At 35.3% G+C, this 15,078-nt stretch overlaps 1 protein-coding gene across 1 annotated transcript; it reads right to left on the bottom strand.

Annotated features, from left to right (window-relative positions):
* Positions 1-12,166: 12,166 nt before the first annotated feature.
* Positions 12,167-14,160, bottom strand: NXPH1 (neurexophilin 1). The gene has a single exon (XM_008939481.1). It carries the CDS (start codon positions 14,158-14,160, stop codon positions 13,339-13,341), a length of 822 nt encoding a protein of 273 aa, XP_008937729.1. The 3' UTR covers positions 12,167-13,338.
* Positions 14,161-15,078: the final 918 nt, after the last annotated feature.

Genomic DNA, 15,078 nt, shown 5'->3' with positions numbered 1-15,078 from the left:
ACATCTTGCCTCTCAAAAATAGAGAGAATAAAGATTGATTTGTCTATCTTGTCCATCTCCTTGAGAAGATTCAGCAATGTTAGTCTATGAGAATGTTACAGCTCTCTGTAACCTGTGATGTCTTTGGGTTGTGGTAGTGTTCATCAAATCCTGACAGCAAATCCAGTGACTCCAGTATGAATCTTGTCACAAATTTCAGTGGGCTTGACATTAGCTATCACTTGAACAGTGAGATACAGATTTGAGACTGCTCCAAAACTGAGGACTTTGAATCATGTCACTGTTTTTATCTAAGCAAAGAATGACAGGAAATATTGACCAAAAATGAGTTCAATGTGAATACATAGAATATTTGAATCCCTTAAAGTGTAAATTTGACCTTGTAAATCTGCCTCTGTGAAAATGATACTATGTGTGGATCTCATTCCACAGCTGAAAATACATACAAAAGAAAATATCAACACTTTAATCAAAACCACCATACCCATTTTCAAACGATGTCTTGGTAGGTTACTTCAAATGATTGTCAGATGGACAGAGTTTACAGCCAAATCTCTTATAACTAGCAATTTATTTTCAGTCCACAGACCTTTCAAACTACTCTTCGTGATTCAGATGGTCTGTACATGATTTTTCAGTACATTAAGGGCATCTGATAGTTCAAACTTACAAAGAAAAGATTGGCAATAATGATGCTCTTCAATAGCTCTTTGCCAAAACTTCAAAACAATAACCTGTTATTGTAGATGAAGAAATGTTGCCGTCTCTCAGCAGAGTGGCTTCTTTTTATTTTTCAAATGGAATATGCACAATAAAGGCCCTTACATAATTGCCTAAAGTAGTGGTGAATGGGAAAGAGGGAAGATCTTCACAACAGGGCATGCAGAAATGGCCACAAGCAGGAAAAGGACACATCTTCTTTCCTTGAATACAGGAAGCAGCATAAGTGAGAAAAAACTGTATAGATCCAAAAGCTGATGCACTGCTACACAGTAAGGCTGCTCAGGAGTCATCTTCTCCCAGTGGCATAGTTCTTGGAAAGATGAGGTTCCACACCGGCCCCCGCTTAGACTGATGGTTAGCAGGACTAATAAGAACACATATATAAATAAATGAAGAGTGTAAGAACCCAATTCTGACAGAATTTCTCCAGGAAATGAGCCAATTTGTGCTGGTCAGGCTGTGCAGCAACTAAGAATAATTGATATTTTAGTTCTAACAAACACTGCAAACAAACACTGAGCATATTGACTAATCAGTGAAGAAGTAAACAGAGAAAGAAACACTGTCCTCCATTGCAATGCAAATGGTCTTTCCTTGGTCTAATTAACCCATAAAGGTTATGTTCACAGAAGGACAAATGCACCTCAAAGCCCATCAGGCTTATCCTTATGACACTGACCCCAAAATTTCACAAAATTCCTGCTTTGATGCTGACTGGCTAAATAGTCATCTTAAATAACCTGACCCCCTTTCTCAAAAGACTTCAGGGCAAAATTGCCTGTGTTTATCTGTTGTCTATCAGGAGAGGAGGTAAAAACTACACTTCTCACATTTTTTAGTAGAACTCCAGGACTTTCAAATACCGATCACAAGGAATATTTGAATACCCAACATATGCCTAAGCCCAAGACATTTCTCTTCTTGAATCCCTGGACATGTTCAATCTGGTAGGTTTCTTTCAGAGCACATAGAACAGAAAAGAAGAGGAATTGTTGCCTTAGAAAATGCAGACACAATGGGGAAGTTGACAGAGTAGAGAACCAGATTCATGTCTTCCACTTTCTAGGCAAGTGTTGCAAACAGATGGTCCTCATAGGAATGGTGAGGATGAACCCTCTATATTTTAAAAGGAAAATCTTTGTTCAGTTCTTTGAAGGAAAGAAAAGACTGAGTGGTGATTCAACTTATACTACAACCATCAAAGATCTGATTCAGGAAAAAAAAAGATAAGACTGAGTACTTAGAGACAATAGGCAAGGACAAGATGCAACAGAAAAATTAAAAATTTCTTTTACCAGCTATCTGCATAAACAAGATGGATTAAATGAATCAGTTTCAGTCCAGGCTTCACAAATTTGTTCATGTATTTTTTTTACAGCCAGGTTTGAACTGAGTTCACTTATTTTGTGAGCCTATCTCTCTCCACCCAAAAGTTGTGTAGCTGTATCACTTTAGTGATGCTCTCACATTTAAACCCATCACAGATGTCTGTTATCTCAGGAGAGTGTGTTCACACAGCCATGTGACTTCCTCCTCATATCCGTTCCAGTCAGAGCACTAGCAAAGTCTGTCTCTGTCCGCAGTTGACCAAATAAACTTGCACCTTTTTCACATGAAGCTACTTCATATGCTACAATAGCCACATCAGAACCAGAGGTAAACAGAGAACTGACAGCTAATAGCAAAACAGTGTAAAGAGTAGCCACAGGTGAGTTTTAGCTACAAATATTTGAAAGACAAAATTTTATGAAGGATCAAAATCAGTTTAAAAATAAATGACAAAATTTAATGATGATCAAAATTCAATAACATTTATAAAGATTAAAATCCTTGTTTTAATGAGAAGGTAGTATTAACATAAAATACAACCTTGCATAGCTTCTCTTAGGCATGTGGTACCCATTAAAATGTAGGGGCTTGTTTCAGAGTTACACAAAAAAACATTTTCCCAAACTGGAACCTCTGATCCAGGCCAAGATTTTATCTGTAACAAGAACACACTAACCAGCCAGAAGTAACAGCTACTTCTAATCCATAAGGAACTGTCAGCATAAGTCCCAAAGAAACTACAGATATCCTCCTCTGGGGAATTATTTCACTCATAATATAAGAAGGAATTAGGCCTTTATCAGTTGTCTTTAGTTCCAAGAGAAACATTTTTTCTGCCTTGACTTTACTTACAAAACCTACTTAAAGTTTATGACCTTCTTTCCTCCCAAAAGGAGATAAATGATAAAAGTATCTCATTCCCTCAGCATATGAAAGTTATCTCTTCTGGTGAATAATCTGTTTAGTCTTCTATTTAGTCCCAAATTTATAATTTCTTTAAACTTGTTTGAGTTTAGTCTAAAAACTGTAACTGCAAAAATGCTATCTTGGTTATTCTGGCAATGTTAAGACCCCACCTGTGTCATCTTGAAATTATTTACAGTCTTTAAAGACTAAGAAGAGCTGATATTGTAACTTTGAATGGAAAAAGAGGAGGAGAGAGATACATATTTGAAAACCAAAATCATCTTGATAAGTGGGGGGAATGGTCTGAAACCAATAACAGGAAATTCAATAGAGATAAGTAGAGGAAGCTACAAGGCAAACTCACTACCTCTTTATGAAGGGCTGTGGGAATCACCCATATGTCAACCTTATTTTGGGGTTCAAACCTCAGCATTTCACAGGTTAGACAGCATTATTGCACAAGCAAGTTGTGGTCTGCATAAGCAGCATAGTCAGTGATATACTGTGGAAAAATAACTATGATATTGCTATTATATGCAGCACTGTTACCAGTATATAGAAAGAAACAGAAAATAATGATTTGCATTTTGCTTTGCTCACAAGCAAAGATGTTAGCCAGAATGGCCTGTTTTCTTTGGAGTTCCATGCTTGAAAGTGTAGGCAAGTTTTACAGTAATCAAAAGAATGCAGGTAAACTTTCTATAAGAGCTAAAGCTGCTTAATCCAGAAGAAGTACAGATGATGGCTGGATGTGGTAACAACTTTCAAAGATGTAAAATAATGCTATAAAAGAACCTCCTGGTTATTTTTTTCAGTCCAAGGGGATTTGTAAGGAAATAACTGCTTCATTTGCAATGGTGATTTTCAGTACTAGCTGGTTGGAAGCATTGAGGTATACCATCATGAGGGGTACAAGAACAGGTCAACAATGAAAGCAAAGAGAAATGTGTTTATTGCTTTCATTTCTAACATGAAGACATGCCAGTTCTAGGAGTGAGAGTGAGAAAGATGAAAAAGTTACTGACTTCAAGAGTAACTTCCCTTGGGGAAGGCAAGTTTTGGGGCAGATTACCTTGTGAGAACAAGCAATCAAGCACATTGGCGAGTCCTAAAAATAATTTGTAGTTTACACAAAGTTCTTTTACATGTTGTCTAAGCATTCTTTAACCTTTATCTGGGCAGGAGCTCAGAATTAGACAGCTTAGCAACTCCTTTTCATTTACCTCTTTGAATCTATAGAAGTCACACTAAAATGTAGACCTTCTAGTGGTATCTTGTTGGCTCAAATATATTCTTTGCAATTTGCTGCTGGGCAGCAACATCTATTAAAGCCTGAGAGCAGGTTACTGAGACTGAAATTTTATGTCTAATCATTTGCCACCTAGTTTTCAGTGTCTCATTTAACTCATATTCCTCATCTCCTCTATATGTAAAAAGAGATTATAATATATTTATCACTGAAAAGATTAATAAATAATGCTCAAAATTATATGTTAAATTATGCTTATTTTATATGTGTTGTTTTATTATTACTTTGCACTTCTTTATTTAATTAGTGTATTAGTGTTCTGTGTGTCTCCTGGTTATCCATATCTAATCTGCATCATCAAAACAGTTCTATACTGATTTCACAGCTTGCATGTTATAATGGCTTCAACACATATTAGTACCCAGCTAACTACAAAAAAAAAAAAAAAAAAGTCTTTGAGTTGACCACATTTCTCTTCCACGAAGACAGCAGGTGGAAAGGTTCTAAAACTGCAAAACAAAACCTCAGTGCCTGTTAGGAAAAGGGTGGGGAGTAAATTTAAAGTATGCCAACTAGATAAATGAAATGTTCTGAAAATTTGCAAATTCAAAATATTACAGAGGAAATTATAATAACATAAATTGTATTGCCTTCTCTTGGCAAGTAGCTACCAGATGTTCAAAGCTACATAAAAATAGCAAACAGAACACAGTGTAAACCCTTTTTAAAAATAATTTTAATAATATCTGGAGGAGAATGAGAGGGAGTATGATTCTATGAAGTGGAGGGAATAGAATAATCCTGCAGGCTGGCAGTTCCAACTGTATATTAGACTGCTAATAAGAAACATACAGAAATAGCAGGAAACTAAATGGAAATACTGTGTACTTACTAGCAGTGGTGTGAAATTCAGTTATTGATATGTTGTAACTCCAAGCAAAACACTTTGCCTTTTAGAGATATTTAGACACAAGCAACAACTCTCTTTACATCAGTTCCCAGTCCTATGAATAAAATACCTACTTATTTTTTTATGGCATATTTAAATCCTTACCAGAGGATTAATTGTACCACTTGCCACTTGTTACTTCATATTTCTAAATGAGTTAATGTAATCATCCCATTAGGTTAATTTTAGTAAAATATGTAATTACATGTCTCATCTCTTCCAATGTGTAAAACATATTTACATGGAGCACTACTCACTTGTCATCTGAAACAGGCAGAATTACTTCAAACAAAAAGTAGAATAAGAAGAACAACATCAAACAGAGATGAAAGCAAACCAGAAATCAGTCTGAAAAAAAACCAGTAAACTATTTCTTAGATATGACATCACAGCAGTGATGTAGAAGTAAGTCTAAGTAATTTGCTAATGAGTTCATGGGTGATTCTTAGATCTGTGAGTTTAGGAGTGTATTAAAAGTGGGCCTAAAAAGGTACAGCTGCAGAAAATAGCAGTGTACAAAGGCAGCTAATAAGATATCTGCAGAACATCACTTCAAAACTCAAATGGTAAATGAGTAAGAACGCTGGAATGCAGTACAATTAAAGGTTGCCACTTCTTTTAGAAGCAATAGTGGAGAACTCCTTAGAAGTAAATTTTTTGCAGTTTGAAACCTGAAAGAAGCCACTGTAACTATGAAAGTGAAGGAATTTTTTTAGGGAAGGGTGATGAGACCCTTTATCATTGGGATTCCATCTAGAATATTTTACTGATTTTTAGTGTTTAACTATAATAGAGATTTCCTTATAATATTCCTGCCTGTAATAGAGACTGAGGAAATGGGAGTTCCTTGAAAAGATCAACACAGTTCTTCTGGAATGGTTAACAAAAGTCAACTTTACAGGTAATACTTGTACAATTAGCAAAATTATCTAAATGGGGAAAATCTGTTAAGATTCTCATGAAAGACATACCTTTACCTCAGTAGGAGGAAAAACCTAAAGGGTCTAAATTCATTAACAGTATAGTCTGCAGGCAAAAAATGTAGAAACTTGTAGAACAATGATAGAAAAAGTGTGAGAAAATAATATTTCATTGGAAAATGCAGAAATTACTTAATAAAATGTTTCTGTAATAGTATTAATTAAAGAAATGGTGGCAAATAGGTAAGTCTATGATACACACAGGAGATATCATCCTGAGAAAAGCTCTTGAGAAAAACATTTTCCGAAGTTTGCATCAAATACTCAATAAAGATTACTGCTCCAGTTTTATGAAGGGCTGCAACTAACTTACTGAAGATCATCAGGTAAAAATTTCCAAAATATTCATTTGGGAATCTAAGCTGTGTTGCTACTGACTGCCCATACTATTAACTGGGCATAACCTACAAGTCATTTGGAAAATAAAGTCTAGTGTGCTTAGTGTCATACACCTATGTATCAGTTCATTTCGGAAAGTCTATGGATGATGTCCACACCTGGAGGCTTAAAATGAATGATTGTTGTGTAAATGCCTTTTCTATACCTCTGGATTTAAACAAAAACAAGAAGAAAAAGGCTCAAACAAATAAAGCTGTCATGAACTCAAGATCACCATGGTCCCTGCCAGTCAAGTTTCATTATTTTTCTTTTGTTCACAATCATCAATAATATTATGGACTCTAAATGTAGCTAGTAGAATGGAGTCCAAAGTATTTGCCACTGGAAGGAATGTTGCAGTTGTTGAAACTTCCTTGCTAAAAATTCCAGCTTTATTCTCAAGATCTCCCTGATCTGTGACATCAAATACTCTGCTTCCCCCCAAGAAATACAAAGATGTTTCATAAATACAGCATAATAACTTTAAACACAGCTATAGCCATTGGATACTGTAAGAATTAATAGAACTTTTTTTTCAGGACTCATACGTGACTTCATTTTTCTTCAGGTTACATGTTTCTAAGTAGGCTTTCGTATCTCAGTTTAGATTCAGTGTGACCTAGGTGAGGAACTGAAGGTCTAATATTATTTATGCCTCTGCTAACCCGGGTTTTGCTTGTTTTCTGTGATGACCTGTATATACACTGGTTTTTTTTCCAAGAACTCAGTAACCCTTCCACAAAATATTTGACAAAGTATATGATTCATTTTTTGAAATGGCTAGTTTCCACATTTTCACTGTTGCGTATAAACTGTTCCAGCTTTTTAAATTATTTTTTTTGGTCCCTCTAAATTCTATTTAACAACAGGAAGAAGTTCAATTCACAGACCACTAAAGCCTTACCTCATAACAATATCTCTACTTGCTACATGACTGAGGTACACTTAGAACTAGGAATAAATCTCACATGCTCCAGTCTTCTCAAATCCTCTCTTTGACAATGGGACTATAGCTCTCTTAGCGTGAAAGTTCAAACGAATCTTTGCTTTGCTCCTGACTTAAAGCACCTACAAAGAGCTACATTTGCTTCTTTATTCTAAAGGCAGGCTAAGATAAAGGGTTTAAAATTATGTATATCATGCACAGGACATCAGTCCAGTCTGAAACAGAGATCCACCAGCTGTGCCTACAAATAGAAGAAAAAAAAAAATGTATATATTATATAAGTATTATATTCCAATGAAAAAATAAACTGTACAAAACAAAGTGGTGTCATTGTTAGTTTGGGTAATGATCGTACTTTTACTAACTAGCAAGCAATACAGAAAAGAATGAAAATATTTTCTTTTTAGCAATAGGATGCATCAACCATTTTGGAGGAATATTATTATTTGTATTATATCATATTGTCAGGTACAGACTAGCGAAGGAAACACAATATTCCCAGAGTCCTGCAAGGTACTGTGTCTTTACAAATGACAGTTTAATTTTAATGAGTGCTCCTTTCACAAACAGCAGAAAGTTTTAACCTTAGCCATAGATACTGGCTTTCTCAAATTTATCTAGAAAATGAATTAATCTGTGGATTTTAGCATAATTTCAGTAAGATATTGCTCATTCTTAATTTTAAAAAAAATTAAATAGATTAAAACCAACAAAAAACAAACCCAACATTTTATTAAGCAATAGCCTGTGCTTTCACAGTCAAAATGTTCTTAGAAATAGTGTTCATATTCATACATTAAAGTGGTAACAGGGTATCTCATCAAAGAACTTCAATATAAATAATAATCAAGATTTCTATTTTCTAAAACATGTGCAGAATGAATCAGTTGCTTCAATTCTCATGAACTCCAGACTGATAGAGTGGAATCAGAAGTTTTGCTAAGGGTCATGAATGCTTTTGGGTTTTTTTTGATGCACATATGAGTATTTTAAAATACTACTTTTTTGAGCACTATGAATATTTAAAAAAAAAAAAAGACTAATTTCATAAACATATGACTCAAATTCAAATTCATAAATACATTATTTAGAAGAACTCTGTAGTAAAATGGGTTTTTTTGGAGAATTGGGAGTTCTTGCCATCAAAGCTATTTATGAATAGATATTGTATACATTTATGTATTATCCAGCTCCCAGCACAACAGATCTTGATGCAGCCACTTGAGGTCTCTGGCAATGTTATACACACAGTTAAGTACAGATCACTAGAAACAAGATTCTTATCCTTTTCTAGATGCAGTCAGATGCAATTTGACCAGCTCTGTCACAGGACATGAAGGACCCGTATGATGCTAAGGCTGTAATTCAGTGTCTTCTAATGAAGAATAATTCTTCAACTCAGTTACCTAAGCTTTAGGCTAGTTAGGTTGTAAAAGCAGCAAATATTTTGCAATCCCTGTTTTCCCCCACAATTCTCTAACACATTGTTTTCAGAATATTTTACGATATTCCTACAAGATTCCAAGTTATAGCATACAGTTCAGAATGCATGAAAATGTAATGATATAATTACAGTAAAACTGCCCTCAGATTAAAACCCTTGAGTGGTATTCCTTGAATCTCTAGGCTAACATGCACCAGAACAGATTTCCATTCTGTTCTTCTAGAAACTGAATTTGAATGTTTCTTTTTTCATTGTAAATTAGTACAGTAAATCTCAAAATTTTCCAACATCATATTTTTCAGTAATGGAAACTTTGAAAGACAAGGTCTTTCTACAGATGAATTTATTAGTTTGCTTCCTATCCATGCAAACTTAGGAAAGAGGAAGAAAGGGATAAAACTTTACAAGTGACTTCATAAAGAAGGAAGTGTCTTTTCTCTCCCATGCTGAAGTATTCTGATAAAACTAACCAGTGAAAGTCTTCCAGCTTTCCATTACTGTTTATAACTTTGATTAGTGATTTCTGCAATGTAAAGCCACCTGTTTCTTACACCCTGTATTCTTTTTACCAAAAGCCCAGAAGCTGACACATAAGTTCTACCACTGACCCACCCAAGGCAAGTTTAATACATTGATCTTTGCTCAAGTGCATAATCCATGTATTTTTGCAAAAGGAATAATTGTTTTCCTTAGAATATGTCTATTTGTGACTTCTGTATTATAGAGAAAATAAGACAAATAGTATGCTTTAAATAGAATCATAGTATTGTTCTGGTTGGAAGAGATGTGCAAGATCAAGTCAAACAGTTAATGCAGCACTGTCAAGTCACTACTAAATCATGTCCCTGAGTGCCACATCTACATATTTTTTAAATATCTCCGGGGATGGTGACTCCACCATTTCTGTGGGCAAGCTGTTCCAGTGCTTTAAAACCCTTTTGCTGAAGAAATTTCTCCTAATATCTATTCTAAACCTCTCCTGGCACAACTTGAGGCCATTTCCTCTTCTTCTGTTGCTTACTAGAGGGACAAGAGACTGACTCCCACCTCTCTACAGCCTCCCTTCAGGTAGTTGTAGAGAGAAATAAGGTCTCCCCTCAGCCTTCTTTTCACCAGGCTAAACAACCCCAGTTCCCTCAGCCACTCTTCATGAGACTTATTCTCTAGACCCTAACAAGGCTGTTTTAAATGTTCTGTTTTTTTTGAAAGTGAACAAAACTAGTCTCTTCATTTCTTAATTAAAAATGTTATTAAATTTTACTAAAAATAAATAACGCAACCTTCTTTAACCCTAAAAATATACTTTTGGAAATATACATCTTTATTACGTATAGAATTATAAATTAAGTGAGGCAACATTTGCCTGGCCTAGCACTCCATAAAGGCATTGCTCATGTGCAAGACCCAATATTTATAAATACATTTTTTATCTGAATTAACACATTTGTGTTCATTAAATTCTTTTTCAAATGGCAGAACCAAAACCACTATTTAACAAAGTCAGTAAACATGAACTATTTCCTAAAGAGATTGAAAGAAATGTAATGAATTAGCACCTAAGTAATACGTTACGCATTTTCATGTTAGACCAGTTTCACAAGATCACCAAAATAACCCTTCCAAATTCAAACTCAAGAATTTTTATGAAGAGTAATAAATTCTTCAAAGGCTTAAGACTAAAAAATAATATGACTAACCATGACAGAGGCAGATAGAGTACCAACTACCACAATTAAAAGGATCAGAACCATTGCATGATGAATAATTCCTTTTTGTATTGATGTTACTTGAAAAGTGGATAATGGTATTTATATTAACAGAATTTATATACTTCATATATTTATGGGATTTTTTTAAAAAGGAAGAAAATAATGAAACTGTACCACTAAGTACTTTACATCTATTTTTCAGAAATACAAATGAGAATATAAAGCACGTAATGCTTGACTAATACAGTTTGCTAAGACTGCTGATCATATTTAACACTAGAATTCTACATACTATTAAATTGAATTTTGTATTGAAGTCAATAGCAAAATTCCTATTGACTTTAACAGAGTCAAAATTTTACTGTTGGTCATAGCATAAATTACTTTAAGGTTTATATTCAGAACAGTTAAGAGCACAAATGAGGAAATACTACCAGTATAATCACAATTCCGATCAAAGAAAAAAAAAAATCTCATCTGAATGAGATCAGAATCTGGACTGTATGCCTTAGACAATTTCTTTCTACAAATCTGTACAGGGTCCAGGGTCACAAGTTTGTCCTGGGAAATGTCATATATAATGAAGAAATTCCCACAAGCGTATCTGTTCAAAGAAGCCAAAGCAATAATAACACGGAAGTCTCCTCTCCCATTCATACGTCAGTAGGAAAATATTTACTTGTCAATAATGTCCATTTGCTTTGTTTCATTCTCATTTAGGTTCTGCACATCTCAGCAAGAGAGGTCCACAACTGGAAGTTGTTTCAAATTTCTCATTTCTGGGAACATTAGTGGAGTCTTTATTGGGACTTTGGAGAAACTGTTCAGGATGTCATGTGTATTTGGGAGCTGACTCATCTGCATTTACAGCTTTGACACAAAAGCACAGAACCTGGGCGTGAGGGTGGAAGGGTGAAGAAAGCGTTGACAGGAATGATAATTCTTAAAGTTATGACAGGAAATATCGAGTTCTTTGGGTGACCTTCTTCTCTATATGGAATTGTTATAGTTGCTGGTTAACTGGATGTTCAGGTTATAGTATGACACCATACACAGATAACAAAAAAGTGTATAAAACCTACAAGCATTTTGCTTATAGGAATAAAATTCCCTTGTACCATAAAAAGGAATCTCTTCATTCCATAGAGATCAGTGCCTCAGGGGAGGCAAGAATTAAGGCAAAGACAGGCCTGTGTACACAGAGGGTGGCTCTATGTTTCCCACTTCCAAATGATAACAAATCATTTTAAACAAAGCCCTGCTCCTTTAATTTCTTATCTGAGTGGGAGCTTCCACTCAAGTTAGCAAGACCTTTCAGTAATAAGAACTGCTTTCTAGGAATAGGGCCCAAGTAATTTTTATATGTTTTACATATATGTCTACATGTATTTGCACACACACACATACACATACAAACATGCACACACATAAATTTATAAATGTATGTATATATATGTACATATGCAGAGAGAGAAGATTGAAAATTATGTCAAACTTCGAGTGTTATTCACTTGTCAGAATCATTTAGACTACTATCTACACAGTACATATCAAAACTCAACTTTAAGATTTTTTATTTTTATGTACGGTTAATTCTTTTTGAAATAAAATCTAGAATACAGACAGACTGTAATGTTGTATATGTATAGCTTTCAACAATACTTTAACTGAATAAATGCTTTGTACATAGTTCTGTCTTTTCATGGAGTTTACAGCTACACTGATAAAATGGATTCCTCATTTCCTTGATTGTTTTTAACCAATAACAAGCAGAGAGACAATTACAAGTTAATATTAATAAGCAGCTCAAATAACACCAGTTAAATTATGTACAATACAAACCATTCATACAAATGAAGACTAGTATATTGAATTTGTTACAATATTTTGTAATAAAGATAAGACACCCACTTATAACTTACATGTTCTCCACCAGGCATTTTCCTTCTTAGAGAGTTGGATAGTTCCTAAGTAGCTTAGGTGGCCTAAATTCAACCACGTTTAAAGAATCAAAGCTTAAAGAATCAGAGAAACATGAAACCAGAATGTCTGCCCACATGTAAATTCCAAATGTTTGCCCATCTTTACTAGTAACAGGATCACTCCATGGAAAAAGAGCCACCTGACACCACCTCGAATGTGCCTACTGTATGCTGGAAAAAAGTCACGATGCTTTGCTGTGTTCATATAAGAAGGAATACTGAAATCTAGACACAAATTTTTCCCATGTTAATAAGTATTTACTCCTACAGTATTATTTACCAGTACAGCTACTCCAAGCAGTAGAACACATGAGTGGGGTTTATTGATTGGTGTGTACTCAAAGGACTTTCAAAGATATTTCCATGACAGTCTGAGTTAGAAAGCATTCTCTGTTTAGTTAATCCATTTTGCTTGATGATAGGTTATCCTGAAACCTTAGATATCAGACAATGAAAGCTCTCTTAACAGGAATCTCAATAGGTGTGAGCTGAAAGAGCGTGTCTCTTTGTATGTGAATGGTTTTATTTCAAATCCATAATGATTTACAACTAGATTGATACATGGAGCTGACTGGGCAAAAATTACATTAGATTGTTTTCCACTAATATATTTGCAGCCATTTAACATCAGCAGCAGGTAGACACATTCCAGGCAATAGACGTGGCCTTCCTCCTTGAGGTTACAGCCCTGTCATACAACCTTTTTTATTCCCCAGGCTTGAGTCTCAGACACACATTGGTCCTCACCCTGATGGGAAGTAGGGCGTGTCACTGTGGTAGTTGTAATCAGGACACACCTTCTGTACTAGTTTATAATCTGTACTATAAAAGGAAATGTAAATACAGATTACTTTAAAGGGCTTGGAGCAGAGCCATGACACATGGCTCTGGGTCTGCTCCTGATAACAGGTTTTTGAAGGGTCATAGTTGCAGAGTGTGTTCTTGGTAGCCTTGTCAACCTTTTCATACTCAATTCGACAGTTAAAGGACTTGGAATCTTTGGCATCAATCACCGTCTGTTGTGCCAAGTCGAATTCCACTATTTTTGTAGGGGGCACTAGGCTCACAGATACATTCCCTTGACCAGTGGAATTATGCCTGAAGTAAACACTAAAAGTCCCATTGCCATGGTCAACGATTTTCCCTGTTATTAAGAGATTTAGCTTCACAGTCTTGATGTTGGAATGAAAATCACCCCAGCCAAACATTTTCTTAAATTTCCCAGTCTTGACGATGGGCCGTCTCTTTGCTCTGGGCCGAGGCTCTTGCAGATCCGTGGAGTTCCTCAGCCAGTCCCAGAGATCTTGCTCAGAATAAGTTTCTGGGGCATCGTATCGCAGGTCCAAATCTGTATCATTTTCCTTTCCACGAAAAGTCTGTGACAGCAGTCGACTGATGGACAAGTCTTTGCTACTTTCTGTCCATATATGCTTTAGTGTGGATTTGGAGCTTCCTGATTTTAGTTCTGTTTTTCCCCCATTTGTTAAATTTGCACAAGTAACCTGAAAAAGAAGGAAGGGAAGAAGAAAGAAAGGATATATTGAGATACGTAATACAAAACCCATCATTCGCACCTGAGGCCAAAATGATCAGATTTCAAAATCACAGGGTTTGATCTTTGGGGTGTTTTTTTTTTAGAAATTAAATTGTATTTCTGTACTCAGTAAAACAAAACAGAAATGTCTCTTTTCCTCTCTCTTCCAAATCGTTATTGCTTAATTCTCTTTCACCAGTCTTTTACACTACCCTTCAGATTTAATGCCAGCCATTTACATTATTCTTCAGCCTGAAATCTACTTCTGTTATAATGCCTGTAAGTGATGAGTAGTGAAGTAATGAAATACTACAAAAACTAAGGTATACAGCCATGTCATCCTCCAGTCTCTGTGTGGCTTTCAGTGGCCATTTTTCATTTGCTTGAGTGTTCTGTCTGCAAAGTGACTGACTTCCACCATCAGAGTCACATTAATTTGTTTTTGCTGCCCCTGGAGTCCACTGTCAGGGTGCTGTCTTGATGGTGCCAGCCTGACCATGCTCAGACTTCACGTCATCATAAATCTAATCGTAGTAATACAATTTCCCTACTCCTTTTATTAGTACACATTGGTCTCTGTTCTTGACTGGGACCTTCAGTTGCAACTCTAATAGAATAATGAAAAATTTAATTAGTTTTCCATTGGTAGCTGTACATCCTTTGTGCTGTACCTCAATTAATGCAAGAGAAGTCACAGCCTTTTCTTACAGTCCTTTATAGATTAGTTATTGATCTACTATTGATCTGCTATTTGTATCTACTATGACGTATGTCCTTTCTCACTTCACTCCTTTCTCACACCTTCCTCCCTAAACCAGTGATTTGTGCAAGGCAGAAAGATATTTGTGTATTTACAAGCAAAATAAGGCCACCAATTTAAAGAACAGTAATCAAAAATACCCTACATTTTTAAAAAATAATATCTTTGACCAACTTCCTACAAAATCAT

The sequence above is a fragment of the Merops nubicus genome, unplaced genomic scaffold (assembly GCF_000691845.1).
Source record: "Merops nubicus isolate BGI_N331 unplaced genomic scaffold, ASM69184v1 scaffold2224, whole genome shotgun sequence".
NCBI classification, from domain to species: Eukaryota; Metazoa; Chordata; class Aves; order Coraciiformes; family Meropidae; genus Merops; species Merops nubicus.
This window is presented reverse-complemented; position numbering and strand designations above follow the sequence as displayed.